The sequence below is a fragment of the Blennius ocellaris genome, assembly GCF_963422515.1.
Source record: "Blennius ocellaris genome assembly, chromosome: 2".
NCBI classification, from domain to species: domain Eukaryota; kingdom Metazoa; phylum Chordata; class Actinopteri; order Blenniiformes; family Blenniidae; genus Blennius; species Blennius ocellaris.
Window position 1 is genome coordinate 21,649,375 of NC_137651.1, and position 26,177 is coordinate 21,675,551.

The following is a 26,177-nucleotide window of genomic DNA, read 5'->3' on the forward strand; positions in this document are numbered from 1 at the left end:
CAAACAAATATATAAATAAATAAATACAGACAGACAAAACATAACATTCCCCCAGTTTTCATTGGTGAAGGTAAAAACACAAAGGCTGGGCCTGGAGTTCGGCTTTAAGGTGATCAACATAATGAAGGTTAGGTGGTCGTTATATATATATATATATATATATATATATATATAAATTCACAGGACACCTTTATGTTCAGTGATTTCAGCTGAATGCAACAGGATCTAATGAGAGGTTGATTTGAGTTGTATGAAGGCAATTGTAGACTGGCCGAGTCTGTAGAGAGGTTTAAAAGCTGGTGTAAACGTATTAGATCATCCCTTCTGTGTGTAATTATTGTACTCCATGCGTGTCGGAATCAGGTCGTATTCCTGCCTTCTCGTGTCCCACTGACGCTCTCGCTTCCGAAGCCCGAAGGTGAAAACAGTAAGCGAGATACTGTGCGACTCTTCAAAGACGTGCCCTTGGCAGCACGCAACACAGAACAAACTCGATCTGGCCTAGTTGACTGAGACGCTGACCGACTTTCCCTGCTTGACAGCTATTGGCAGGGGAAGATGGAAACTGCACGGACATGCTGGCCTGTTGTCTTCGACTGTGTGGACGCCTACACACAGGCACAACCCAAAACTGGGTCTGCTCCCTTCTGTGGAGGTGTTTGGTGTAATATATGACCAATGAGTGAGTGTATCGGTGGGCGCAACACCTCAGGACAAAGAGGGGAAAAAAAAGATAAAAAAAAAAAAAAAAAAGCCAAAAGATGACGATTTTCTTCTCTCTGGGAGCTGGTGCACTGCACAATGAACGCATGCCAACTTTCACAGAAGAGCCCTCAGGCTGCAGCGGGATAAAATAAGACAACTCTCAGTGCGCAAGCAACTGTTGCCGTCTGAATTATCTATGTTACTCATGCAGGCCACTTGGAGAGAGCATCCTCACCAGCTTTAGTGAACAGTGCTTTAAATTATAAATCCAGCCTGCCAATTATAATCGGAATCCATTAAAAGGTTTTTGACCGAGAGACACAGAGGAAAAGTAGATCAGTTTTGATCATTTTTCTGTCTGTTTGTTTGTTTCTTGACTACGTGTTATTTGGTGGATAATTTCTTTGTTTCCATGCACGTTGAGATCGACCATGGAGTGGACCATGAATTCAGTTGACCGATCCAGTTATATAACTTTCAAAACTTTACTCTTTCATTTAGAACTCACCCTATTACAGCAAAGGCAGGAAGCTCTTGGAGGTCGAAGGGAAAGTCGAGCCGGAAACGGGTTTTAAACAGAGCTGTGATGGTCTCTGACAAAAGGAAAGAACACATGTAGAAAACCATTAAAAAAAAATTGGTCAGTAAATTAGTGATTGCTGAACAAAATACTTTCACTGAGAAAGACAGCAGTAGATTGACGGCAGGAGAAATCAATGTCATGAAAAACAAGACACTGGAAGTCCCAAAGAAGCCATTCAATTTATGTCTTACTGTTGATAGTTTTCTGCTTCGAGGGGTCCAAATGTCTCTTGTGACCCCTGAAACAAGACTGATTACGAGTCATTGCTCTGAATCAAATGTTTTGAATGAGTAAGGGATCGAAAGCATTAAAAGCATTGACAAAAACAAAAAATGCATCCCTGGCTTTGAAGCAATGCAGTTCAATCAATAATTCATCCCATTAGCACTATGTAGCGGATATTGTGATGTTCCTTTTTCCACTTTTGAACCACAGGAACTCAATGTTGGGTTAAACTACCCGGTGCGAATCCCATGTCCCATCTACCAAAAGGTGCCATGACAGTCAACGTGCTTCACCTATCAGTGGTCATGTCATGACTGACTGGTTTATAAATTAGAAGACACCTCTACAAACTGATGCAACCAAATAAGGTAATCGTTATACTTATTAACTGATCTCGACAGAAATGTGCTTAATATTCAGTTGTGGCTCATCGACTCTCCTCACCTTCATCTTTGTTCCACACAGCAAGAACTCTGAAGATGAAGGCACTGAAGGTAGCGGCGAAGAAACCTCTCCAATAGTTCCTCACCGCAAAGAAGGTGGACGTTACCTCAATACTGAACAGCACACCTAACAAACACACAAGGTGGATTTCATCAACATGTAGTTCATGTTACATGATCTGAACTCATATCGTACTGCTTTTTTTTTTAAACAGAACATGACAAAATTTTCTTGAGGTCCCCCCCCCCCCCCTACTGGACACTCACCTCCTATGGGGGCAGCGAAGCAGCAGCCCACCCCAACAGCACAGGCTGCAGCCAGCATCTCAATGTTCCTCGACTCATTCTGAAATACACACAAGTAAACAATCCTGACAATTGATTACACAGTCTTGGTCTCACCTCCTTGGTATTTGTTTGGGATTCAACCAGGGTGCATTTAGAATTCAAAGGCAAAACCTTCAGTGTAACAGGTGGGTATATAAACATAATCACTTCCAGTTGTTAATTCAGCCCATTTTTTCATCTGCGAAAAAAGATCATTGCATTTCGAAAATTATACAAGTTACAACACCGAATAAATTACACTAGGCCGGAGCTTCACTCATGAAATGTGGGCATTTCTGCACATAAATGGTTTCTAACCAACTAAACTAATTATTTTATGAATTTATTATTGTGAACGTGTGTGAATGTGATTTATGATGGAAAGTGCCATATAAGTGAAATACATTTACCATTAATACTTTTGGCGAAATGTATCTGACCAAATTAACCCTTTCCATGAGCGACCACAGTGTGGTGCTGTGGGGAGATGGTGAGATGGTGAAACTACTAAAACAAAGATTCTTAGAAAAATATGAGAATAGCTTGTTTTTTTTGTTTGTTTTTCTGCAAATGAATTTCAAATATCTTTTAAATTGAACACACAAATAGGAACACAAAGTCTTTGTGGTGAATTTCTATTAAGTAAATTAATAAAAAAAATCAAAAATATGGCGGTCTTAGTTGGCTTTAGGCTTTGTAGGCATCTAAAATACAGAAGATCAGAGATTGGTCAAATAATTTAAAAAATTATACACACACAAGTTTATATAGTTTATAATAGAACACGTTCATTATTGCCATTTTCTCCTGAATCCATAGTGAAGGTCAAAATGTAACAAATTCCACTCCTTTGATTGCAGGAGGCCTTAAAAGTAAGCAACTAACCAATATAAGTTTTGAAAAACCAAGGTAAGCAAAGACTAAATCAAGTTAATTAAAGAATAAAATAAAATATTTTAGAATAAGCTGAGATAGAAAAAGCTAAGTTAAGATGCGAAGATATTTTAAGACAAGCCAGGATTAATTTTCCTACAATTCTGTCTCACATCAGATGTAACATGGTAACAAAATATAAACATGAAAAGTGAATGACAAGACTGCAAAGTCTGCATACAGATTGTGGTGCATAAAGGGGAGTTAGGCTTTTTTGGGGGGGGGTGCATTACTTACCTCCACTCCAATGAGACTGATGTCCTTCAAGCAGCATGCAGTGGTAAAGAGGGGTTAGTGTGCGTTTCCTTTACACTGTACAGTGTATTGCTTATTATAGAATAAATAAATAAATACATAAATAAATAAATACAAACCTGCAGTTCTAACAATTCATGAAGTTGCTACAGATGGATGTGAATCCCAATGCTAATTCAACAAAATTGGCTTGAGAAAAGAAACCAACTTTTTACTGAAAATTCAGCAAAGAAAGCCATCAAACTGATCCTACAGCAAATTCTATATTTCAACGGGTTGGTGAGAGTTGCACGTAGGAAATATGGTATTTGTGACACCATCAGACAATTGTCGCAAGCAGTCTGTCATCGCATGTGTCACTGTACAACCCAAGACCTCAGCCTTTAATCTACGGCGACAGACATCGTAACGATACTCTACGTTCAATCTGAGGTTACCTTATTACTTGGTGGAGGTTTGAGACATTGTCGCATATCGTTTGTGTATAGAGTTTAAACAGATATAACACCTGCTCATGTTTTGTTTAAGACAACTTAAATCAGAGTGTGTAGCCACGTCTATGCAGGCTTCCCTCTAACTCAATAAAACCATCCCTACACACACAGGTCGAAAAAGGAAGGAATGGTTAAAACCACGATTCTGAGACTCGATATTGTGGAGCGTCTGCAGTGTGGGAGACGGGACCTTTATAGAGCTGCATGCTGGGAATTGTGTAATTCAATTACCTTAATCCCTATAAGACCGGGATCCTTCGGGTGGCATGGGAGTAAGACAGAGTTAAGGAAAACACGGTGAAACAGTACCGCTCGTGCGCTGCACTGCAAGTCTCCCGCAACAACATTTATACTCGATCCACTCGACATTCAGAGAGCTGATGAAAAACATGCTCAGCAATTATATCTGATCCGATGTCAGTCCTCTTCAAAACAATGCCACGCTCTATGGACACGCAAAGTGCTCATCCGTGCTTTTTGAAACAAAGAGCTGTGGGTTGGTTTTTTTTGTTGTTTTTTTTATTCCTCTCCACACAGCTGACAGGCTACATAGTGTTCTGTACTTGAAACTCCAGAGAGGACCAGATACTGCTGCACAGGGACACTTCACACACTCCCCAACATTAATATGCCAGAAAATAAAGCCCAGCGGGTAGCAGTAGATGGGTTTACATGGAGACAATGTGCCGAGGACGACAATGGTAGGGTGGACTGGAAATGTAACTGGCACATTAAAGAGCGAGATGAGAGGAACAAATGGTGGAGGTGGAGGGCCAGGACACATTTGATGATAATTGTAAACTCATCATTCGTGCAGAATTTGTCGCAGTTTGATGTGAAAGCCAAAACCGGCCGAAACTATTTAGCACTTTTATGTGGTGCACAAAACACCGCAAGACTGAAGCAGGGTTCGGTATCCCGTCATCTCGTCACAGCCGAGTGAAATCCAGAGATGATGTGTGAATTTAAAATAGATATTTCATGCTTTCACATATGATGACCTTTTAACATGGACCTGGTTTCAAAAGGTTTTCATACATTGTTTTCTCTTTTGGGTGAGCGAACACTCAAACATCCAAAATTACGAATTGTTCAAGGTTCAACAATGTTTTCAAGTGAAAACTCTGGTTATTTACACAACAGCAGAGCTTGGAGCCACTTAAAAGGCAGTTTATTTGAAAACGCTCTGTGTCTCCATGGAAACGGGAGAAGCAGCAAGTTTTCTGAAATACTTTTGCTACTTTTGCTGTACCACAGTCATCGCAAATTGTTCTTCTGCACATGCACGAGCTGAAGGACAATAACAACAATGGCGGCCTCTAAAGTGTCATGACTCACATTTGCATTCTGTAAAATATGGAGCAGACAGAAAACTACTCATCGCTTATATTTTGAAGGCTCTTGCTTTTGTAGGTTGGCGAGGGTGTCCACCAGTTGGTCTTCACGGCTATGTAAAATTAAAGAATTGAAATTGAGCCTCTCTGTTAGACAATGTAGGGGTTTTCCAAGAACAAAAGGCTTCCAGGACCTATAACTGCTGTCAAGTGGTGTTCCAGATAGATTGATGGGCCATTAAAACATTTCATTACGTTAATAGATCCATTTTCTGTTAAAGTAATCTGGTATACCTAATAACTGTTGCATAAAGATCTCTGTTGGGATGTTGCGGTTGATAGCGTCAACGCAGGGCCATATTGTGGATGCGGTGAAGAGGCCCTTCAGTCGGTCCCACTGCCCTCTGTAGTCTCTTCAAACCCTGCCGTCTTCCCACCACTTCACCCCCTGGAGAGGAACTCGCATCTCATCATAAGAGATGAGAGTCAAGACTCTTCCTGCTTTCCTCTAGCTCCCGACAGGCAGATCGGATGAGAAGGGCAGCAAAAAGCAGAAGATGATGAAAAAGAAAAAAAAAAAATGTTTTTGCTTTCCCCTAATCGACTCAACATGCATCTTTTCTGTTTCATTTTCCTCTGCCCGAATCCTCACATGCTGCTCTGAAATGTGTTTCCGTCACGGCAAACGGGGGTAAAGTTAGAAGATAAGAACTCTTGTTGGTTGACAGTTGTTAGTAATGATCTGTTATTACAAATTGGTAATTTCCCTCGGGATGAAAGTGATCTCTTCTCAAGGCGAATAATATAAAAAAACTTGCGGTGGTTGAATAAATCAGAGGACAGATAGTGGGAAAGCCATTCTTGAAAAGAACAGAAAATGTCCCTGTTTGGAGATACTTCCTGCACTCATCTGTGTTTTCATGTTCTCGTTTTGTTCCTTTTCCTCCCCGCCTTCATTTTCTTAGGTCTTCCACTCTCTCTGCAGCACTTCACTCTCCAACAACTCCAAAAATGTCAGCCCCACTTTTCCAGCCCACCCCAACTGGCCTTTAAATTGAAAACAAACAAACAAAAAAAAAAACTATCACCACTCATTTGTTATAATAAATTTCCTCTACATTTCCGGTAAACTGATCAATTTGTGAGTGCAGAGGTAACATTTGTCGATGCAGATACTGGGATGTAACGATACTAACATAAGATGATTGGAAGTAGACAATATTTGCAGTACAAAACAAGCATTATTTGTATAATTTCTTCAGCTGTATGCATCCATTCTGCTGATACCTTTTAAGGGAACCACATTGCAACTTGCAGCAGATATAACTCAATTCTAGAGTGGAGTTATTTAGGATTACTTTTTTTTTTTTTTTTTTTTTTTTAAAGGATAGGTTCTACCATTTTTCGCTGGTAATGTGACTTACATTATTAAGCAATTTGTATATTAATATTTTGTGGTAAATACTGTCTGGGACCACTCGATGTCACTGTATGAAAACAGAATGCGAATACGCCATAGAAAAATGTTGCCAAAATGAAACAAAAAACATTTCAAAATATGACCGTACATACCACACATATCTGTGATCTGCATTTCTGAGTTCTCTCAAATTTAGGCTGAAGACCTTTCAATTTTTCTTACATTTTTTTTTTGGAGTAGGGACATGAAAGTTTCCCTGCTGATGGATGGATGAATAACAGACATATTTGCATGTTTACTGCAAATAACTTAAATCCAAGCCTCTGCCTGATGAACAATTATATGGGAAAACAAACTATCATGCATCTTTTTTGGCCCGCTGCCATTTTGGGTAGGATAATACCATCATCTACATCACTCGCCAATCAGCTCATTCACTGCAATTGATGCTTGATAGTCGCAGTAAAAGGAGTAGAGTTGGTTTGAATAAAATATTTAGATTCCACAGAAGAATGGTTATGGGGATTGTTACACAAACTCAGCGGTATGACAAGTGGAAAGAATTGCAGACGGTATATGTGAGGCATGGGTGGTGCCTGTGGTGATGGTGTTTATGTCCTCCAGTGTTTGTCTTTATGGAAAGTTTTGTGAATTTACAAATATGATAAGGAGGTCAGCAGACTTTTTCAGAGAGCCAGTGGGGATTTTTGAGGGATATAAGATTGAGAACAACTGGTGTTATATAAAGACAATTCAACCTCTTGACAAGCTGTAAAGGTAAAATGTCATTTTCTTATGAAGCTTTTTGCTTAAAACCGGCAGCCAGCGCAGTATCGAGTCACATTAAAGTGCCTTGATAGAGGTACAATTACATCTGAAAATGATGGCTGAAAATGAAACATGCGTAAGAATTATGGAAACACAAACAGCCTCCATTCACACGATCACCATGCAGCAGTAAAACAATTAAAGCAGGAAGAGAGAAAGAATAAAAGGCGACAGATGACTCACCTCGTAGATTCCCCCAAACAGAGACATGAACTTGCTGAGGAGAGCGGCGCACAGGCTGGCGATGTGAACAAACGGACCCTGACAGCGGGCAAAACATGAAGACACACAAGAAAGACAGGCGCAAATTACTACAAGGGGAGGGAGATGTCTGGCCTCGTGTTTGTTGTCAACCACAGCAGATAGAAACCCACAGAAAATACATCAAACTCTGCAGGATTATTAAAATTCTGAAGATTGGTGTTCAAAGCGGAACTAACACGATTAAAATGGGGGGGGGCAGCCAAACTGTGGCTGCTGCAGTGGTGCACGTCCAGGACAGCCTGTGTGTGTGTGTGTGTGTGTGTGTGTGTGTGTGTGTGTGTGTGTGTGTGTGTGTGTGTGTGTGTGTGTGTGTGTGTGTGTGTGTGTGTGTGTGTGTGTGTGTGCGTGTGTGTGAGTGAGACAATATTGTCCTGCAAGGCAGCCTTTAAGGGAATGCTGTCCTTACCTGAATTGTTTTTATTGTTCAAAAAATAAAAATAAGTTTTCTTCTGCAGCACTCGGAAAAACCGGACCAAACGATATGAACCTGCACGACGATGTCTGGAATCCCGAAAACTCCCCCCAAAAAACATTCCCGCCCCTCCCACCGGGATTAGAAAAAGCTCTAACGCTGCACATCCCTCCATTTTTTTGTTTTATATTTCTTTGCTTGAGATTTCTTCTGCTCTGCATGTGAACACGAGCACATTGGCCCCTAGTGCAATTATTTGTAATTGACACTGCAGGGGTTTAGGGGCGAGGAATGTGAGCGACTGTCATTCCATGTATAGAGTGGAATATTGAATCTCAACTAGTGCTCTTGTTTTTCTGACTGCTGATGGTGATATGAATGGAAGCTGATATTGTGCAAAGTTGGAGGAGGCTCGTTATGAAGGTTATGTAACCCGACAACAGCCTGTTACCAGTGTGACTGGCCTCTATCCTACCGGGCAGCAACAACATGTGACTGGTTGAAGAAAAAAAAAAAAACCTAAACAAAACTGAAATTAACAACAATTTTCAAATGGACTTTAACTGAATGCAACTTTCCATGTTATAACTATTGATAACAAAATAGAATTCTCTGCCGTACAGATACAGGATTTCTTCCGACTCCTCACATTTTACACTTGTTAAAAAAAAACCAAAACAAACAAGTCACGTACAAACTGCTGAATGAGAATCCCAACCTGGATTGAGACTAGAAAAACACGCTGCACAGTCATGGCAAGTTCGGCTCAAAACTCAAGCTGCACTTTAATGCAGACCTCAGGACACTCATACGAGACATTCACAAGTTAACTACAAGTTTGAAAATCTTAAAATCTACACGGCACAGATGTAGTATAGTACACATGTTGATCTGCACAGGCGCAAGTAGATGGACAACAACAACAATGGCGGCCTCCAAAGTGTCATGCCTCTCAGTCCATATTATATTAGTACTTAGTAGTCTGATAGTCGAGTCACCTGTCCATTGTCTCAATACAAAAACAAACAACACTGCCAAATCATGGCCCCAACATGCTTCGCTCCATCATTTATAGCATTTCTGCTGCTTCTGGATCAACATAATTTGTTTTCAAAGACATTGCTGTCCAAAATACGGAACTTTTCAGAAACGAAAATGCAAAAATGTTTGCTTTTCTGTGTAAACGGGTCCTAAACATGTAGCAACAAATAATGTTACACTGAACCATTCCAACTACTGTTAGTAAGTTGCATTTAATTTCAATCGGTTAAGTCCTGTATTAAAATGTGACCACCCTGACATCTCACCAGCTTGTTTAGTAGTAATATTAGTAGTAGTAGTAGTAGTAGTAGTAGCAATAGTGGTAGTGAGGCAATTACCTCCTTGCCCAGAGGCATGCCGCTGCCCAGAGCGCAGGTGAGGCCGATGACTTTGGCCACAAATGTTTTGAAGGTGAGGTACTCCTTCAGCACCACTCCTCGCAGAATGGTCTTCATCTCTGGGATTCCTGAACCTGTGAGGGGAGAACAGCCAATACATTATACCTGTCAAACTGTGAAACAGCATCACATCACTTGCTCATTCAGATAGATGTCTGGCTGGAAAATGTATGAAACAAAAGGAGGTATATGTAGACCAGAGGGTGGGCACCGTATATCCCACCGATGATTGCGGTATCTGTGATTATTCTTTGATTCCTTGTGTTTTACTCCCGCTGAAATTTTCAGTCCTTTTGCACAAGTTTGTCTGTGTTTTAACAGCCAGACCAGGAGAAATGTCTTAAGCATGCCTCCCTGCTGGTGTCCCATTTCTCTCTTTACCCTCCATCAGTGAGAGTCAGACCTCACCTTTCCTTAGATGTAAGTTTGTGTGTGTGGTTTTCTCTCTGTGTGTTTGTCCTGTGATGAACTGGAGACCTGTTCAAAATGTTTCCTGCCTTCGCCCATACTTAGCTGGGATTTGCTTCCTGCGAGTCCGTACAGGATTAAGTGGCATAGAAAATGGCTAAATGGAAATAGCAAAATTGTCTCTAAAAGGCCAATTTTAATCACATCAAAATTGTCTAACGCAACTAAGTGTGTATGTGTGTGCGTGTGTGTATTAGCCATACCAACAGCCTGCGGGGCAAGGATCTGGGTGAAGCCGGCTGAGAAGGTGATGAGGACCACAGGGTAGGTGACCCAGGCCAGATACTGCAGGAACACGTTACTGTCCAGACCTCCGTACATCCACTTCTGTGCTGTGGACACAGAAACAGACACAGACAGACACACACACACACAAGTCAGCAGCAGTTCATCACCTGGCTGATCCCATAATGTTGCTTCAACCAACAAGCTTTGCCGTCTCTAAGATACTGAAGCTGACAAAGCGGCCCAGATCGGAGGACACTTACTGTTGCAGATCCTGATGGCTCCACGTGCCAGCAGGGCAGCTGATATTAATCCTTCCACGCTGATACTTTTTAGAATATGTCACCCACAATTATGTTTCGTTCTGTTCATCGGGGTAACAGTGTCCTATCTTTTCACAAGTCCTTCAATAGCTTTTCACAAATGCTGCACTTCATCTTCTGCTTTGTATTCATTTACAAAATCTAGTTTAATTATGCTCGATACTTTTTCTCCTTGGCGATAATAAGCTTGCAGTGTCTGTGAAATACAGAAGTAATGAAAGGTTTTCAGTGGTTCTGCTGTCATACAGTGCCATCTAGTGGTTTCGGGTGGTATGAACACTTTTTAATACATATATAATAGCATATAAAGGTCACAACAACTCAACTAATTTACTGCACCATTTGTGGCAAAAAGTGGAATCACAAGACTTTTATAAGATAAACTGCGACTAGCTTGGTTGTCAAGTTTGGTAGATTTCCCTGCAACATTCTGAAAATCATAATTATTTGGTCTTTAGAACTTCAAATGTTACAAAATCTACCTAAATGTCCCGCTCACATAAATATTATATGCTACTCTAATGCAAGCTTTGTTGCTCTGATTTCATGACTTTTGATGTCTGTGATTACATTTTATAAATTTTCATATTTAGTAATGTAATAAATTGTTGCTTTTAGGCTTGAACACCATTATTAAACTCATCCGTCATCATGTGAAAACATGTGTTGGTGTGTTCTGAAAGGCTTTTTGATGCCTTGAAATTACAAGTGACTTAAAATCATGTTGCATTTGTGGTAAATTTTGCAATTACAGCACTATAGATCCTTCACATAGGTTTTAGAGTGACATCGTCCTACAATCTCTCTCTTATCTCTGCTTTCACATTTCTCCATAACCACAAGAAACACATTCTTATCTTTGGAGTGGATTTCAAACCGTTGTCTCTGGGGCTCAATCTGTATTACAATCTCCCTCTATTAGCTCGCTCCTTTTGGGCCAGATCAATCAAATATATATCCCAGTTAATTGCAGTGCTATGCAGACATCTTGATGAAGCTGAGTAAACAGTTTAAGTGCCCAGCAGAACCTTCACTCCATCCATCCGACCAACACTTTTCTCTTTCTATGCGTGCAAAAGGCCAGTTTCTTTGATATGCAGTCTCTATTTTTGCGTATCGTCCTTTGATATTTAGAGTTTTACAGTTCTCATGAGTATATCTTTGCCTCTGATTATTGCTCAACGGTCTCTGGCCTGCAGGTGCAATCCCTCCATCCCTCGTCCCCCCCCTCACCTTGTAGACAGATGGCGATGCAGAAGTCCACCACCCAGCTGACCAGGGCCATGACGAGTCCCAGCAGGATGAGGAAGATCCAGTCCTCCCCGACCCGCGAGATCAGGAACTTCTGGCAGCGGACCGTGCAAACTAGAGGGAAGGCAGGAGGACAACAACACACGTCAGACACTACAGAAACTACAGAATGCACTGAAAAATGGAAAATGTAAGCCGTATTGACTCTAAACTAAGTAGTGATGGCTGTGTTTCCATCTGAAAGCCTTAGAAATATTGAGTGGTGTCAGAAGTGTCTGCTACGTAATCTGCTCAATCCTTAACATTTTATAATGCATATTATACACAGTTGTATTTTCATGTGTGACATGTGCTTGTATTATTTCAAATGTTTCGTCTCGTATCACATCATTAACTTAATAATTTGAAGTTGGGAAATTATGGTGAAACAGAGACTGTGAAATTTGTTTCAATGGAATTAAATTGACAGTGAAGAAAATTTTAAATGCATTGAATCGATGATATAAAAACAGACTACAAGTACATTTATTTCATAAAACTTTAAGGCAGTTGAGGCTTCTCCTGTCCTGATGTGACAATATCTATAAATCTCTCAAACAGAAGAAAAATCAGACCAAATGATTCAAGAGAAATTGATTGTCTGTGGATATTAGTGTTTGTGGAAACTTAGAAATTATTTAAAATGACGTGTTAATAGAGTGGACATATCAAAAAAAGTACTTCACTTTTACAAAGTAATTTATTATGAACAGAAACTTGAGCATCATCAGCATGTAGGTTTAGAAGCTCATAAGCTTGGATGGAGTTCCCAATTGGTGGCATATCGGGTAAAGTCTTGATCTTGACTCGGATGGAAACTGAGCCAGATGCTCAATGCTGGCAACATTACATGAAAAACCATTGTGGTTACTTTGACCAGTGACGAGGGTATGCAGCAGAGGTTACGGCAACAACACAAGAGGAATAAGAGAAAGTGAAAGATTGCGACGAGGGTATCAACAAGAGGCTGAAGACAAAGCGCTGATCGATGAGGATTAGCTGCACAACCATCGCAGCAAAAGGATGCGCTACAAAGCGAAACACATAAACACACTACAAGGTCCATTAATACTCACCAAGAAGCAAAAGGAAAATCTAATACACGGCATAACACATATATGTACACATTACTGATAATGACTTTTCAGACAATGTCTGGAACAGAAAAATGGTTCTAATAGCGGTTGTTCATTAGAGCACACACGCACACGCACACGCACACACACACACACACACACACACACACACACACACACACACACACACACACACACACACACACACACACACACACACACACACACAGACACAGACACACACACACACGATGCCTCATGTTCACACAACAGGCTTGTCCTCAATTCCCCTTCTCTCCTCTGCAGGGAAAGAAATGACACTTGGGAGCAGCGGGGTGCCCCTCACACTGATGATACTCACACACTCAATTTGTTTCCGTCTCCCTGCTTCCCCTTTAATCTGCTGCGTGTGGAACAAATGTTTTCGTAACACTCCCAAGTACTTTGTAAAGCTCCGTGGCTGACTTTCATCCGATTGTGTTTCATGAACACCATTCATACTATTTTTTTTTTCCTTCTTTTGGTCCAAACTTGATGAGGAGTTTTTCTTCAAATGAACAGTTACACTCTGACACACAGCAAAAGAAGTGAATAACACCGATAGTATTGGGTGATGGAATGCAGAAATTAGTGAAGATTATCATGTTATGTTCATGTATCAGTCAGGCCCAGATCTAGCTTTTGACTGTAGGTGCAAACAGTTAATAATAATCATATAATCATCAATAATAATAATCACCTATAAATGTGTTCTGGACTTTTTGGTTATTTGAGCAAAATTGCCCAATCAATCTAAAAACATACCAGGTACACAAGTACTTTTTCTGGAGGGTCCGTTTCCCCAACATAATGAATCATGGTTGTATGTGGGGGGGGTTTTTTGTTTGTTTTTTTTAAGAATTAGTATGTGAATTTGCATCATTGTTAAAAAAAAAAAAAGAAAGAAAGAAAAAAGAAAAAGACTTTGGACAACAGGTTTTCCTGTGTTAAAACTCTGCCAAAGTATTTTTTTTTTCTAAATTTGTCCATTGATCAGCAACATGTCAAGCATTGTAGCTCATTAAAAAATTACTTTCAGTGTCTAAAAACAAACATGGCAAGATTTATTGGAATGACGAGTCCAGGGAGACTGAAAAAGCATTGTGAGAGTCAGGAGGTGAACCAGAGAAACCGTGATGACAGCAGGAAAAAGAAACGCACACCGAGACGAGGCACTGAGAAGGTGCACCCGTTCATCTAATCAACACCTTCGGAGGAGCCGTCTAACACACATGTGCTGGCAGAAAACTGTGACAAAGACACACACAAATCTAAAAATACACATGTACAAAGGCTGCATATTAGAATTGTCACATAGGTGTGTGTGTGTGTGTGTGTGTGTGTGTGTGTGTGTGTGTGTGTGTGTGTGTGTGTGTGTGTGTGTGTGTGTGTGTGTGTGTGTGTGTGTGTGTGTGTGTGTGTGTGTGTGTGTGTGTGTGTGTGTGTGTGTGGTCACCCACCAGCCGTCTGTGTTCTTAGAAACTTGTCAATGTAAAACTGTGTGTATTCTTACATTTCTGCAAAACTGGTATAACACCACACTTTGTAGGCTCCAAACTAACTTTAACGCGTCAAGATTTGATCTACAAGTAGGTTAAAGTTATGCAAGGCAAAAGTTAATAACTGTTTCTAATGGTTTAGGTGCTGGGAGATTTATTACCCCAATGGAAAAAGCCCCACAAGTTTCTGTGTGTGCTGACGTGGTTTCTCTGCAGTCCTAATCAGTGTGTGTGTGTGTGTGTGTGTGTGCGCGTGTGTGTGTGTGCGTGTGTGTGTGTGTGTGCCCTGCATTTGGCATATGTAATCCTGTCATTTTGGAAGTGTAATTTGGTTAGCGCCCGCTGCACTGGTATTGCCTGATAGCTTTTTTTTTTCTTCTCTAGTGCACATAAATCCTGCAGGCTGGTTGCTGACTTCATTCCTCGTGGCGCGCAATAAGCAGTATACTCACTCCCAATCACTCTTATTGTGCCCCTCCTAATCACATTCAACTTCTGCTTCTCATCTCCTCCTCTTGCTCGCAGGCCTCATCAACTGCCGTTGCACGCCTCCTTCCCAAGCACCTTCACCTCTCTCACTCTTTGCTTTTTGTTCTCGCTCGCTCCCTCTCTCCTCAGCGAGAGACGTAATGCCCACATACCTGCAGAGACTAATTGAGGTTGCCTTGGAGACATGGTGCATTCGCTTCCTTGGCATTAAGACCATGTACAAGTGTGCATGTGGATTCAAGCTTGATTAATACATTAAGGAGACTATTTTTGGACTGAAGAGATATTTACAGCTGAGGTCTTTCTAAACCATCTGTGACAATGACCTTGCATTCGGAGTCAAGCCCAGCTCACACGCTTAAGTTAAAACTGAAGACTTTTGTTGCAATTTGGATGTTTGTTCGCATAACGAAAATCGGAGCCACTGAAAATGAAACTTTCCGAAAACAGTCCACATGATGGCAATTTTCTGAAAATGCTTCAACTCCCATCTCCATGGAAACGGTGTAAAGCGCCAACTCGTGGTCTAGCACGGTCACTGCATTGTTCTCACTGGTTCTGCCGTTTCCATGGGAACAGACACCGTTTTCATAAATGTGAAACATTTATGAAACAGAAACATAAAAATAATGTGTATTCACATGAAACATTGTGGAATCGGAACCTTAGATTTGCTCTCAATGCATTTTCTCACCGAGTTCCACTTTGCTGTGCCACTTTCTCAGATTTAAGGTGGACTCTTTTTGCAGGTAATAAAAGTTTTCTTCCCACGTAGAGTACACAGCACCTTTTACTGAGTCGAACTCGAAGTAATGTGGGTATTTTCCAGCATTAAATGCTGCAGGCCCTGTTCTTTTCTGCACTCCATGTCTCCTGCTGAATTCTGTTGTTTACACTGTAATCCAATTACTGCTTTTGCAAAAGTAATCCCTTACTTTACTTGTCACTTGAAAAAAAGTAATTACTTACTGCCCACGAGTGCTGCAGAAGATTTCACATCGTAACTGTACTACGTGGACTTATTCTGATTAATGAGTTGAAAATGTGCCTTGCATCCTTTGCTGTTAGACGACCGACAGACTAACATCACATTTGTAATCAAATTTTGCACAGAAAGAATAAAGGACTTTTTGGAGGCGGGGCAGTTCACTTACACATGAAAGTATAATCAATCAAATCAAATCCATCATCTCAGCTGGAACCAAAGTGTTGGATACACATATATGTTTAACGATTATGTAACATTTAACGAGACGGCATTATCAGAAAACCAAGAGATTGGTTTAACTTGCGTGATTGTGCTGAAAATGAGGTCAGGAAGTAATGAACGTGTGAACACACACACACACGCACACGCACACGCACGCGCACACACACACACACACACACACACACACACACACACGCACGCACGCGCACACGCACACGCACATCACTGTGGGTGCAGATACGTAGCCACCGCTTCCACATAAAACCCAATTATTCAAATCACCCCCTCATTTGTTATGCAAGGTGACAGCTATATATGGGTGTAAAGGGTAAGAAGAGACTACCATTAAAGCCTTAATTTTGCACAGTCATGCCAATATAAGGCCTGTACTGGTTTTGGGTGGGTGTGCCGCCACATTCATTATGTAGCTTCGTGCATAACGGAGAGATTAGATTAGAAATGCCTGGCTGTGTTTAAGACCAGAGGCTTAATTAGATTAAAATTAACATAAGATAGACAATTCTGACCATTCAGCTCTTTTTCTTCTGCTGGGACGCAACTCTGGAAGACAGAGACCCCTTCCCATGTGCACAATAGAGAGTGAAAGAGTAACAACGTGCACTTGAACGGGTTAATTATGCAACCTTTACATCAAATGTATGACCCTATTGTTCAGAAATGTTTGTACCTTGCAATGAAATGTGAATACAAAAGAAACTCATATATCCTCCACTGTGGGCACTATTTGCCTTCAATTTGTTCACGAATCCGGATGCGGAAAAGCCACTCCATTAATATTTGACTACTTTTCAACAGTTCCTGTTGATTTTTCAGTCTCACCATTAGATCAACTGACTTCTCAGCAAAATTTTGAATCTGCTGTGAGTGTTCGAGAAGCTCCGAGACAAAGGTAGAATGGAGATGTTATATCACATCAGCAAAGTGAAATGAGCCCTTATTACCTGTTGCCATAGCAAGTGGTTTGAAATATGGGAACGAGCCAGAGGATATTTCTGCCAGGTCTCCACAGAGATGTTTTTAGTTGATATAACTTAACAGTAATGACAGTGACACTCAAACAGACCAGGAGAGGAAAGTGGTTTCATGCTGCGCCTGCTGCAGCACAGGTTGCTCATAACACAAACATCTAACTCTGTACATATTGACTTCTGCGAACCCTTTTGAATTCAGTTTGATTCACACAGTGCCAAACCACAAGTTACTGAAGGAAGCTTTGCAAAGTAAAAGCAGGACATCACTGAGAGATGCTCATGAATTGTTCACCTGAGCGGGCACTTGGTGACCACAGAGCAGAACAACTTCCTTTTAACATGATGAAAATCTTTGAGTAAAGGTCGACTTGACATCCATCAAACTCCATGAGACATGTAAATGTAGGAACAAAGGATATTTAAACCTTTAAGTTCTGGAGTGGCACTGACTGGAAGTGCTTTACCTTTGACATATCACCTCACCAATGGTCTCGAGTTGGGTGTACCAACTATAACTGCACTGTATTCCGGATGGAAATTCATCAGGAGGTTGGCTGCTTGACAGGTGAACATTTCCAATGGCAAGAGCTAAATCGATATGTTCAACCAAGTAAAACAAACAAACAAACAGAAAATCCAGTACGTTTCATGATCAGAAGTGGTTGGGTAATTGGATAATGGCAGTCTGTTGAGTGAGATCTCAGTCTCACTGGTGTTGCAAGTAAACATGACCACAGACCTCAGATATGTAAACATCACAGCCTTTATACTTGCATGCGTTTAACTGTAAGTGCAGCTTCAACCCACCAGAAGGCGATGATCTAAATCAACATACAGAGGAAATACAAGTATAGTTGTTGTTTTTTTACGAAGAGGATAAAGAAAGAAAACCATAGCTATGATGGTACAGGGAAGTGCTCACAATGATAATGAGTAGGGAGGCATGATCCGTAGTGGTGTTGAAGGTAGCAGGGTCTTTTTTTTTGAGGCTGTGAAGTCACAAAAATGCTCTTCGAACACTTCCACCATTTGGTATTCACATTCAATGGAAACACTACCACCACAGCTTTTAGTGGTCCTTCTCCATTGGCAGCTCTCAGTGCAACATCTTCATTCGAATCACTTGAAAGCTTCCAGGAGCTGGACAGCATACAGACAAACAGACCTGTGAAAACCCAACATGAAGCCGAAAAGGACAAGCTTTGGAGTTTTGATCGAGTTAAGTTAAAGCAAGAATACTCTACGAGTCCTGACACTCAAAAAACATTCAGGGGTTATATAAAGTTCTTTCCTCGACAGGTCTTAAAGCTTTTGCTTTTCAAAATATGGATCCTTTGGTGAAGTTCGTATTTCGGTTGGCCAGGCTCATAAATGGACAGATAATGAGATAGTTTCCTCTGTTTTTGGTCTCACAGGCTCTTAATTTCCTCAAAGCTCCCAGAGGAATCACTTTGCCTCGAGTAAATCAACTGATCTCTGCGAAACCAATGGAATTAACTGGTTTTGCAAATGAGCTGATTGTGCTGCAGCAGAATCAGGGAAAACAAAAAGCTGCACGGGGATGAAGGAAGCTAAGTGCGAAAAGGAAAAGAGCAAAGAATAACAACAAATTGGCCCCTCAAGACACAAAGGAAACATTGTTAGAGGAATAAAAACCAACATTGCATCTGTAAATGTTTCCTCTGGTACTTAATACGACCATCTTCTTCTGTCAGGGAACCCAGTGGAACATCTTTTTTTTTTGCTGCTCTCCACTCCTTTCCCACTTCTTTCCCCATTCATTAATCTATCTATCTACCCATCCCTTTGCCTCTCCCTTCTTCATGTTGATGTGTTTTCTATGCTAATGAGATGTAAAAAGAGGTGATGTTTATGTAAATGTTCTGCAACAGCCTCGGCGTCAGTCCCGGGCGAGCAGGCAAAGCGTCTCGTCTCGCACTCAATCACTCGCCGAGTAACGACGGTTGTGGCACCCGTCTTATGGCTGCAGTACAATGTCTCCTTAATGAGGTGTGATGGAGTGTCCACGCACACACACATCGACACACACGCAAACTGGCGCCAATCATCAAAGTTGTTTGGCAAAAACAGCTTTGGTATCCCCGTTTGTGAATTTCGGCGTTTCTCCGTCGACGACAAACTTTCTGGAAGCAATTCAAAGTTTGTGATGATGTTTTTCTTCATTTTGAAATCAGGAAAAATGTGGAATGTCATGAAACATCAGCGAGTGAGTTTGCTCTGAGATGTTACACTTACTTTCAAGGAATCAAAGAGGCCTTTGTTTAAAGGTCGCAATTCTTGGGGAGGACATGTGTTAAGACCAGTGAGGTGTAATCAAAAAGTTCAGTTCCAGCAGTGCACAAATTACCTTCAGCCAACAACTGTCGTTTCGAAAATGACCGTCAGAAACACTGAAAATAATAGAATTTTCATGTAGTGAGTGGTGTTGTTTGTTTTAGTAATGAAACCACACACGCATGTACACAAAGAACAATTTGCCATAAACATTAACAATGTTCGGACATTCGTGTCATCTGCAAGGAGACAGAGTGTTTTTATAAACTTCCGCCTTGGGAGCAATTTTCAAAAAGTTGCATTTTCAGTGAATCGTCATGTGAACGGAAACCCAAACCACCAAGGAAGTTTTGATTATTTACTTGAAAACGGTATTGTATAAACGGGACGGATTAGAATTTTCTACACCAACATTATATCACATCTGAGAGAAGAATTAGCCGGAACCTACCGAGACTTCAATGAGCGCCACACTATTTGGTTGGTCCATCATCTCGCAAGTCTGCTAAATTCTTTCTGACTTAACAATACCCTCATCTCAATAATAATAATAATAATAATAACAGTAGCTTTTTGATTTGGCTCTTTGTAATTTTGAAGTAAAGGCTGACAAATTTGAGTGACCTTCAGAATACTTGACTTCCAGTGTGTAAACGTTGCTGAGCAAAACAAAAACCCAATCGTTCTTCATGAACAACAGCGTATTAATCAGAGGTGACACTTCCATGCAATGTTATTCAGCCCACAGCTTTGCTTTATCCTCAGATGGCAACTATGAAAATACGGTGTCAGGTTTGTTTTTTTTAATGCTTGGCCTTTTCTTCAGAATTAAAAACTTGTCAATCAACAGCACTTTCCAACGTCAGTCCTAACATTCTCCTAATGAATGCAAAAGGTCCAATGTGGACCAAGTTTCTGTCTTTGTTTTCTTTCATTCCCGGGAAGTCGCTCCGATTCCACCCACTCAAAGGTTTAAGCTTCTCAAAAGCAGGGAGCTTCACCCTGCCCTCCTTGTTTCTCACACTGTGACCCTCGGCTTTGATGCTATGCTGATCTCCTGTCCTGAAGGCAAAGATTTGAAAAGAAACAATAATGGCAAAGGAAGTGAGAAGTCCAAACGGACAGAGTGCAATGCCCTCTGTGACGGCAGGCTTTTGATTAATACGTGTGCGTCTGCACTGACGCAATTCCAAAGTCTGGTGAGCTGCAGAGCCGTTTTAATATTAGATTTAACATCATTCAGAGAAGCGTCCTTTTTTTTTTTTTTGGTTCGTTTGTTATTGAAAAGGTTGAAAAGAAAGATTCACAGACTCAGTTTGTATCCAGATGCATCAAACCCCGATACAGCTTGAACTTTGCTGTTGATCACTGCTGTGGGTATTTATTTGATCCTGATCAGGAAGCTGGTCAACTTGTGCCTCCGCTCTCTCACACATGCCGCGATAAAGTCCAGCCCACCAAGACAACATCATCGTCAAATTTGATGACACAACCCAAGAAACATCAGCAACGGTGGGTACACAGACATTCGTAGGAATAGACGACCGAGTTAGTTTGCCGTTACGGGTGACTAAACTATAAAACCACATCTACCACGACATCTAACAAGTAGCTCACGGTTCTGTGTCGGTTTTCTATTAAATAAGACATGTCTCATCATTCTTAACTGAATTCTCCAGAAAATAGAAGCCTTGCTGCACCCTCATGTTTCGTACAAAGTATATTGTAAGCTATTTTGTTCTTGGTACAAGAATCTTGCCATCCAGACATTTCTTTTCCAGGGCCCCAGAAAATGCTCTTATTGGTCCAGCTTAGACTGCCAAAAGAATCATTGAATTTGTCTTGTGATACATTTATATTTATTTTTACATTTGGTTTTTGTTTAAGTGCAAGGCCAGTGAAACGTTTTTCTAAACATAAACTCCTACAACAAAGAAAAACTTTAAAGGTTTGAATTAATTAAGGTTAAAATAACTTTTTTACAAAATGAACCCCCCAAAAATGTCCGTTTATGGAACATCTGATTTCAAACAATCACCACACTTAAAAAGGAAGCCAACCAATGGAGAGAGCACAGGCGTGACTTCTCCAGAGGCGATGCACGCCTCGGAGGACGCTCACACACAGGGTGAAGACAGGTGTCACGCATGATCACGCCAACAGCCCGTCAACATGAGAGAGCATGAGTATGTTTGTGAGCGTGTGGGTTTAATGCGCTCACAGGGGGGTTGTGATGTGTAGTGGGATCACACGGGAGAGAAGTTGTTTCATTTCCTGGATGAAAGCCCAGCGAAAGCCAAAGCCAGAGGGACCGGCTGCTGAGTATCTACCTGTTCTTTCACTGTTATTCCTCCGTCCACCCTGCAAACCTTTGGCCACCAAGTCCTTCCCCTCCTGCATATTTTGGCAAATTTTTCTTCCCCCCTCCCTCTCCCACTTTACATCATCTCTTCTCTGCATTGCATCCATTCATTCCTTTTACGCTATAGTGTGCAACCCCCCCTGACACACACACACACACACACACACACACACACACACACACACACACACACACACACACACACACACACACACACACACACACACACACACACACACACACACACACACACACACACACACACACACACACACACACACACACACACACACACACACGCTGAATCAGCACTTCCGTTCTGCAGTCCTCTGCAGACTCACAAGCGCGCTCATTTACACATTTATGCCTCGCTGTAGCCAATTTTCGGCATTTCCCATGCATGCGCGGTACCTTTCACCATCTTTCTGACTTAACTGACATCAACACACACACGTGTATACGAATGTGTGAATTCATACATATGGAAGTGGGGTGAAAATGAAGCAAAAAGACCTTCAATTTCAGAGGTAAGTATTGAAATGTGTGTGCGTGTGTGTCTCCACACATCCGTCTGCTCCTAAGCAGCAGAAAGATGGGACACATTGATCATTGTGCTTGTCTGCAGCTTTGCGGTGCCTAATCAGAGCCATTCATCACACACACACGCACACGCGCACACGCACACACGCACACACACACACACATCGCTCGGCCGCATGCACTAAAACACACACACACACACTCACCCAAACCCAAACCGAGATGTTCACAGCTCTTTATTATTTTCCATTAGAGGGCTCCAGGCGAGCTGTAATGAGGGCCAAGCTGGGGGAGTTAGTCTTTTTTGGCAGAGACACACAGCCGAGTAGGAATAATGTGCGTACAGAGAGAGGTTCTTCATGTGGGCTGTTGAATAATATGAAGTCATAAGGTGAGGGGGTGTGATTTTATGTGTGTGTGTGTGTGTGTGTGTGTGTGGGGGGGGGGGGGGGTGAATACACACACAGAGAGACACACACACACACAGGGTGAGAGCTGGGGACTGCACCAAGCGAGTGTTTTTTCTTTTATTATTCATTTCTTTTAATGGATGGTTAATATGACTAAAAGCGACAGCCAGACTGGTCACAACACTTAATGGCCACTTATTAATGATGGAGGGGTAGTTGGTAGTCGAAGGGGCAGACTGGGAAGGATGCAACTTTATCTTTCCGTGTTGATTGTTTACCAGACATAAAGTCGTGAGCCGGGGCCTCCAGAACATACGGGTACCCTGACCCTAGGAGGAGGACAAACAGACCACAGCACAGTTAAATACAAGCAGTGTCCCATTTCAAACAGTTTTCCCCTTCTCTTCAGCGGTGAGGGGGAAAAAAAATGTCTCGCCTTATCCATTTTTCTGCATAACATCATTAGTTTGTGATTGATGTGGGCCCTGTGCAAACTCAGCAGCATGGCAAATGAACAAGCAGCCCAGGACTGGGGGGTGGGGGGTAGATGGCAGAGAGAAGAGGGGTGGGGAATGAGATGAGGAAGAGGAGATATAGATGCAAAGAAAGATGAAAAAGAAAGAAAAGTTAAAAGAGGCCAGTTCAATATGTAATGAGGGATTTTAGCTTCACGGGCTGGAACACATGTCACAAATAATGCATATATGAAGAATTACTATTAAAAACAACAAGTGTAATGATTACCTTATTCAATAATCCATATATTAAGATGTGTAATTTATCCATATACACTGTATGTAATGATAAATAACATAAAAAGCCCCTTAAAGTGAATTTATCTTAATCGCCCCCGTGTGGCTAATTATGATATATGCAATAAAGCCCCCCTCCTCCTCCAGCTCTGTTAAAAAAAAGAAAAAAAGTGCACAATAAATAAATCAGTAGAGACATAAAAAAAAAATACATGAAAGTGTAAATCAGACAATTAGCAGACTGGCTTTGTCAGCTAGCTATTTGTAACCTGCAAACTAATGAGGCTTGTTTTACTTTCTTGCCTCGATGACATTGTATGTGCTGAATACAGCTACAACTAAAAAGGAGGTCAATTACAACAAAAGCAAAACCATGTTAATGATGTGATCCAGTAACAAAATACCCAGCACTATTGGCGGGGGGGATGCCTGAGTTTCCACTAAACATTTTTTTGTGTAGGGTTTCATTCGAATACGTTTTAAAGGGCCCATGGCTTTATAAATGGGATTTAGTTCAATTGAAGAGACCAATGAATCTTTGACCACTTAAATGCTTATTTGTTTGAAGAATTGCTCGATAACATTAGATTTAAATTTGAAATATGAACTGATATATTACTTTTCATCAAACTACTGATCAGTTGGATTGAAGTCAGCAGTCGGTATCACATTCATCTTAACATCTCACTCGTTGCAAACTCATACTGTATACTTCTGGCGTAGTAAACTCAGAACTGGCAAAGACGAATAACAGTAACTGCATTTTTAAAAAGTTGATGCCATGAGGAACCCCCTACAGGAATCCCATCTTTCAATAAGATGATGAAATTATGAAGACAAAGTTTTGCACCGTCATCCAAGTATAGATCCAAACCTGCAATGTATGGAGAAAATATGGGCCTATTGTGGATTGAGTCTGGGCTCACCCATGATTAGAGGGTAATAACTCAGAGACCTGGGCACAGATGGATGGGGGAGAGCGGGGTAGACCAACACACACACTTGCACTTCAGATTATACCCAATAGTGCAGAAGGCGGAGGAGGTGATGGATTGCCGACAAAGAGGGAAGTGAAGACGGCTGAGTGGCAAGAAAGAATTAAGGAGAGGTCAGGGAAGAGGAGCGGGGATGAAGGATCGCAAGAGCGGGAAGGAGCTGTACAAAATATGGGATCAGAGGAGAGGAGAAGTCATGGGAAGAACAAGAAAGCAAGGGATGATGGATTAGACTATAACTGAGAAGTAAAGGAGAAAGGTTGGAGAAGGATGGGGAGGGTTCTTGAAACCAGCAGAGCCGAAAAGATCAAGCTGGATGGAATAACACAAAAAAGATGCAAAGTAACCAAAAAAATAGGACGCCTCCTTCTGTGTGGACTCTGGAGTCTTAACAACCATCGAGCCGCTTCTACAAATCAAATGCAAAGAAACTATTGAAGGCGTTAGTAAAACTTTGGCCTGCACCATGAGAGCTGCAGTAAAGCCCATCAACAACACACAGATGATTCATACACTTGTGCTCCAACAGTGTAGGTCCTACAAACAAATTATTCTCAAACTCCAGATAATTATGAAATACATTGGCTTTTACCCGGTCGAGATCAAGTGAAAGTTGTTAACCATTATTCATTACTTTCTTATAAAGCCAGATGAATAACCCATGTTCTACTCCCTTTATCCAGAATGAAACAGCCAACTTCTTCTCTTCTCTCTTGCTCCTTAACCATTCTTTAACCTCATCGTCTTGCATTTTTTTCTAAATCTTTCAGCAGGCTGAGGAGAACTCGAACTGGATACCACATTGTTCTTTAAAAGTGTTCCTCACAGATTTAGAAACTTGATGACTTTGGCAACCTTGTGAGTCCGTCAGTGGTAGCATCGTTGTTGGATGTGACAAGTTGCCAACTCTCAGGTTCATGTCTAAAGGAGAAGTGACACGCAGCTAGCATCATGGACAATGAATAATGTACCTAAAATAGGTTTCCTGTCACATAGATGGTGACATTTAATCTCTTAATGTTGTTGGCCACACTCACCAATGGCTCAAGCACTGTGACTGCAGTCAAGGATTATTTAGAGGGCCTGTGATGTGAGGAGTAGGGTTTTTTTTAGGGGTCCTGACATGATTAGAAAGAGTTTCAAAGGTTAGGGTTAGAATATATAGTGGAGGTCCAAGAAGTGGATATGGTTGGGCGTTGAGTTTAAGGTTTCTGACAGTCAGGAATACTTTCAATATTTTAGTTGAGATCAGAGGGTTGATGTTCACAGTTTACTTAAATACTTGGGAAAATGATGCCAGATAGCAGAGGTCATTAATGAGAGGATGTGTAAAAGGACCAGGCTGCTACACTGACAAATTTAGAAATAGATCCCAGAGTTGGCGGGCTTGTTTTGAGAACCATGAAGTAGGTTAGGAGTTGGAATGCCTCAAACCGTTTCTGCAATGACAAGAAATTGATTGCAGTTGTAATATAAGGTTGGTATTAAAGGCTCACCAAGTGGTTGAGGATTAGAAAGGGATTTTGGTTTGGTACAAGCAGCACAAGACT

The 26,177-nt window shown here is 41.2% G+C and overlaps 1 protein-coding gene across 1 annotated transcript in view; it reads right to left on the bottom strand.

Annotated features, from left to right (window-relative positions):
* Positions 1-26,177, bottom strand: part of LOC308138142 (chloride channel protein 2-like) — a gene marked incomplete at both ends in the record, with an annotated part of 138,964 nt that overhangs the window by 59,027 nt on the left and 53,760 nt on the right. The window contains 10 exons of the mRNA XM_080507129.1: positions 1,214-1,298; positions 1,958-2,083; positions 2,224-2,302; positions 3,454-3,477; positions 4,197-4,220; positions 7,731-7,808; positions 9,603-9,736; positions 10,334-10,462; positions 11,912-12,043; positions 23,159-23,209. Coding sequence (XP_080363255.1) covers positions 1,214-1,298; positions 1,958-2,083; positions 2,224-2,302; positions 3,454-3,477; positions 4,197-4,220; positions 7,731-7,808; positions 9,603-9,736; positions 10,334-10,462; positions 11,912-12,043; positions 23,159-23,209 — 862 coding nt within the window. The remainder of the gene's footprint in view (positions 1-1,213; positions 1,299-1,957; positions 2,084-2,223; positions 2,303-3,453; positions 3,478-4,196; positions 4,221-7,730; positions 7,809-9,602; positions 9,737-10,333; positions 10,463-11,911; positions 12,044-23,158; positions 23,210-26,177) is intronic.